Source organism: Vicia villosa, linkage group LG1, assembly GCF_029867415.1.
Source record: "Vicia villosa cultivar HV-30 ecotype Madison, WI linkage group LG1, Vvil1.0, whole genome shotgun sequence".
Lineage (NCBI taxonomy): Eukaryota > Viridiplantae > Streptophyta > Magnoliopsida > Fabales > Fabaceae > Vicia > Vicia villosa.
Genome location: NC_081180.1, coordinates 166944901 through 166950271, shown reverse-complemented (window position 1 = coordinate 166950271; position 5371 = coordinate 166944901). Strand labels below are relative to the sequence as shown.

At 31.9% G+C, this 5371-nt stretch overlaps 1 protein-coding gene across 1 annotated transcript; it reads right to left on the bottom strand.

The window, feature by feature from the left end:
- Positions 1 to 774: 774 nt before the first annotated feature.
- Positions 775 to 2829, bottom strand: LOC131658911 (uncharacterized). Its single transcript, XM_058928162.1, has 2 exons — positions 2350 to 2829; positions 775 to 1896 (listed from the first exon to the last, which is right to left on the bottom strand). The coding sequence occupies exons 1-2, from the start codon at positions 2827 to 2829 to the stop codon at positions 775 to 777; spliced, it is 1602 nt and encodes a 533-aa protein (XP_058784145.1).
- Between the last annotated feature and the right edge of the window lie 2542 nt (positions 2830 to 5371).

Below are 5371 nucleotides of genomic sequence, written 5' to 3'. Positions count from 1 at the left end.
TGGAGATGATCGTCACTGATGCGGGCCGTGCGGCGGCATACAGGCGGCAGAGGAGGTCCCAGGGAGAGAGGGTTAGGCATACCCAGTAGTGGTCGGGTTTTTTTTTTGTTTTCGGATTGTATCTTTCGCACACTATTATTATTTGGATTTGGATCGGCTTGTATATATTACTATTTTTATCATATTAGTCTTTTCTGTTTATATGTCGCTTATTTTATTTGCCTTCTTCCTTTAATTAAAAATACGAGATTGTTTCCAAAAACATAAAAAAAAACACAGTTTCTGCATAATTCGGAAGTTCATTTCTGAAACCCCCCAAAATCTGAAAAAAAAGGTGTTTTTGGAAGTGCATCTCCGAAAACACCCCCCCATTTGGTGTTCTCGGAGATGCACTTCCGAAGTCTGAAAAAAAATTTAAAAAAAAATACTTCGTAAGTTCATTTCCTAAGCAGGGGTAAAGTGGGGTTTTCGCTGGAGGTGACCCCCATAGGGGGTGGGTAAAGAAATTTTCATTTTGAAAAGCTTCTTTCTGCTGAGGCAACAGTCATAGAAATAGTCAATAAAATTCTATATGCAATGAGTGTATTAGGAAAAAAATCTATGTCTTTCAAAAATCTTAATATATCAGTAGGTCCAATATTTCCTGCAGGCAACATATCTCTTAGTAACCTTAACTCCACATAATTCTTTCCCATCAATATCACATTTTTCATTATGTTTCAATGTCTTTTCAAAATGACTACAACAAGACTCTAAAGTTGCATTATCTAATGATTATAAATTTTGAGAAGTAAATAAGAAACCAAAAACGCTTTCATATTGTTGGTGTTGCTCAAATCTCTTATTAAGAGATACAATAGCTTGATCAACAAGATAAAGAAAGTAATTAACTCTAAAAGATTCCTCTTCAGATAGCTCAATTGGTGGGGTATTTAAATTCTCATCAAATTGTCTTTTCCTTCGAATTACACGCCTTTGAGGAAATACTGGATCAATATTCAATTCAAGAGCAATTTCTGTAGCATAGTTCAAGGCATTTTTAAATTCGGTTTCTCTATATTTCTTAAAAAATGAAAGCGACCCCGATATTTTTTCCATAGCAACATCAATAACCATATCCATTGATTGTAAGAGCTTGCTAACCACACTAATTGCGGACAATATTTTAAACCAAATAATTATCGACATTAAAAACTCAAAATCACCAAGCTCATTTGTTGCTAAGGATTTAGCTTCACTTCTTATTTTAGAATCAAGATCCTTTTCTGACACTTCAAGTAAAGCTTCTCTAAAATCTGACATTTGAGTTTTAATAGCTTTGACACTATCAACATGACTCTCCCAACGAGTAGATGACAATGATTTTGGAGTCAACCATTTTACATTATCTTTCAAAATTTTCCATCTATTAGTAGAATTAGCAAAAATAGTATAAATGCATTGAACAACTCCAAAAAAATCTTTAGTTTTAGCACAAGATTTAGCCATATCACACAATGTCAAATTAAGACTATGACAAGCACAAGGAGTATAAAAGGCTCTTGGATTTATGTCTAAAAACTTCTTTTGTACACCTTGATGTTTTCCTTTCATATTTGACCCATTATCATAACCTTGTCTCCGCACATCAAATATATCAAGATCAAGCTTTTTCAATTGATCTTGCAAAACATCAAAAAGCCTTTGACCAGTTGTATCATTCACATTCAAAAATCCTAGAAAAGATTCTTCAACACTAACAGAATTTGAAGAAACATCCACATATCGTATTATCAAAGACATTTGCTCTTGGTGACTAACATCAGGAGTACAATCAAGTATCACTGAGAAATACTTAGCTTGTTTAACTTTTTTAACTATTTCATTTTTAATTGCAGAAGCAAGCAAAAGTATTGACTAATTTTGAATTTTATGTCCAAGAAAGTGAACATGAACATTATCATTTGTAATACGTCTAACATGTTCTTGGACAATTGGGTCAAATCCAGCTAACATTTCAATTAAGCCTAAAAAGTTTCCATTGCTATTTTGATACAATCTCTCATTAGAACCACGAAAGGTCAAATTATGTTTAGCAAGAAATTTGACTATTGAAATAATTCTTTTTAAAACATTTTTTCAATGTTCCTTTTCTTTCTCAATCAATCTTTGAGTTGTTTTATCAATAGTTTGGAAATTTTGCATTCTTTTACGTAACTCATACCAAGTAGTCATCTTATGAACATGTTCCATGCCTATCTCATGCTACTTAAGTCTTTCACCAACATGTTTCCAAGTAGAAAGCCTCTCATTTGCTAATTGACCTCTACCAATCCCTCTTTTAAAAAATTAACAACAAAAGCAAAAAACTCTATCAAACTTTTTTGAATAAACAAGCCAATCTCTATCGCATTTCTCTCCATTTGGTAAAATTCTAGTATACAAATTATTCGTAAAACGTCTAGATGATTTATCTTTAGGACTCTTCACAATAGACAAATCTCTTTTAAGACCTTTTGTCGATAATAAATCAGTCATTCTAGACTCAAGAGAATCCCATATTGTTGGATCAAATATATCTATATCCTCACCATTTTTATTAGCATTATTAACATTTTCAGCATCAACATTTTCAACATCAACATTTTCATTATCAACATTTTCAGCATCAACATTTTCAGTATCTAAATTAGCATTAACATTACCATTTTCCTCCATATTTTCTATAATTCCAACATCAACATTTTGATTTTCAATAGAAATTTGTGGTTCTTTTATAATAAATTTATCAAGAGCTCCTGATTGAGATTGAGTTAACTCATCAAGTCTTTTTTTTCTTACGCTTCTCATATCCAGAATCAAACTTTCTAATTTTAGGAGGCAATTTAGGAGGCGTAGAAAGAAATAATGAAAACAAATTTAGAACCTGAAATTGAAGTTGATCATTTCTACAATGTTGAAGTTGAATCGATAAATTTCGTAGCGTTGAAGTAGAACCGGTACTTTTCATAGCATAAAAATTGAATAAATAAATAAAATAGTTAGCTTTATCACTTTAAAAAAATATCATCAAAAGTTTAACTTAGAAATTTTATAAAGAAAATAAAAGAGTTTAATTTAAAAAATTTCAATTAGCAATACAAGCATCACGTTTCACTACTTTTTCTAATTTTTTTCTGTTTCAGTAAAACATTAAAAGTTAAAGTATATATCTTCACATCTTCTCTTTCATTCTCAAACAACATGTACACCACCATGTTCATCTAATAATCATCTTCATTTTCTCTCACTCTCAGTCAAAACAAACAACAACAATACCCATTTAAAAAAAAACTCACTTCTTCTCTCTCAATCTCATGAATAAAAAATTAAGGGCAACAATATTAATCAAGCATCAAGAATCAATCAAGACCTTAAATTTCATAATCAAGAAAAAAAGTGAACCAAAGTTATCAATAAATGATTTGTTGAAGCAAAAGTGCAAAACACAAAGAGAATAGAAGAGGTCTACCTCAGAGATGAATGCGTTGGTGTCGTGGTGTGGATTCATTGGTTTTGGCGGTGCAGAAGAACTGAAGAAGCAGTGGCTAGAGCGGAAAAGTGAAAAGACAAAACGGTGAAAAGTTAAAAAGTTGCAGAGGTGAATAAAATTAAAGTCTGAAGGAATAAAAATATCTTTTTTTTATTGGGTTGCTTTTGTTTTTGTTGGACACTTGGACTTATAATTGATTGGGCCCTGTTGGTTGTTATTTACACCCTTTAAACTGATCTATATAACTACCAAAAATTAAAAAAAAATTGAGGCCCTTGATTTTTGGAGGCCCTGGATTGTGGGCCTGCTTGCCCTGGCCCAGGGCCGGCCCTGATTAATCCAATACATGGCATTCAAAATTCATTGTCTAATATTTAAAATGGGTAACACATCCGAGTTGTTTTTTTTAATAAGCAAAATATATTAATAAAGAGTATAAGGGGTACACAACCCATACAAGAGATAATCAATAAGTCAAATACAAAGGCCAAAGTCAACCTTAATTTGGTAACACATCCAAGTTATGTACAACGACTTAGGTTGGCGGTAAACTCCTCCACTAATTCTATATTAAAACCTTTTTAAATGGAGAACGAAAAGAGATTAGAAGCACGCACACCTCAATCTTTAGTCTCAACATGCTACTGGACAATGCACAGGGACGGACCCAGAAAATTTATTAAGTGGGGGCATAATTCATATATATAAATTTGTAACATTAAAAATATAATATGTTATTTTTAAGTGTAAAGATACCTCGTAATTTTTTTCAATGAACTAGTTAATAATTTTTTCTTTTATATCACTCACGATTATAAAACTTTAAATTATTAAATTATTGATATATCACAATGTGTCATGATTTGATGATTTGAGATCTTAACTTATGAGATCTTTATATTTAAGAATGATGTTTAATAGTATTAGTATTTTACTTTACAAATATAAGATCTTTAATCTTTATGTCCTTCTAAAACTATAGAATCATTTTTTTTAAGTGGAGGCCAGAGCCTACATAAGAGTAGGAGTAGATCCGTCCCTGACAATGCACCATTTATATATCTCAGCTATAACTAGAACATATGATATTCACGGTGGTAAAAAAATCAATGATTTGAGTGTTGTAATCAGTTATAAGGTGTAGCATTTTTGGCTATTAAAATAGGTGTAACCGGTTGTTGCATTTTGGTAATCAGTTATCACTGAGTTGAATTTAATTGTTGAAATAGTTGTAATTGGTTATAGGTTTGGTGTAACTGGTTACAGGCAGTTTTTTTCCAGATTTTCTGTTATTTCAGTTTATTACTTAGTGTCTCAATCCATTGTACTTATTGAAATTCTAGCCTTCAGATTCAAGATGTCCTATAATTTGTTGGGACATCTCATCTGACACAGCATTCAACAGACAAATATTCGTGAATTAAAATAATGCTGAAAAGAATTGAACACACAGAATTGTTAACCCAGTTCGGTGTAAACAACACCTAATCTGGGGGCTACCAAGCCAGGAAGGAAATCCACTGTTAGTAGTATCAATTTGAAGCTAAACAACCTCAGGTTTACAACTCCTCACTTAATCCCTACCCAATGCAACTTCTACATAAGAACCTCCTAGATAAGAGAATCTCTCACACTTTCAATCACTGTAGTGATGTCTCACACTAACGACTCATGTTACTAATATTGAAGGCCCTTGACCACAATTGTCAAGTATAAATAATACACGATTAAGACTCACTTAACCAACAAATACTTGATCTTGCTTAAAAGCTTTGATCAAGAACAATAGCTTGAATCACAAACAACACACACTTAGATAACTGTATCAATGATACCTAAGCGACATGCCTACATTCAATA

Coding starts and splice junctions, on each gene's coding strand:
- LOC131658911 (XM_058928162.1), bottom strand. CDS start 2,829: ATGAGAAGCGTAAGAAAAAAAAGACTTGATGAGTTAACTCAATCTCAA. Junction 1,897..2,349: donor ATTCAAAAAAGTTTGATAGA/GTTTTTTGCTTT, acceptor ATTCAAAATTAG/TCAATACTTTTGCTTGCTTC.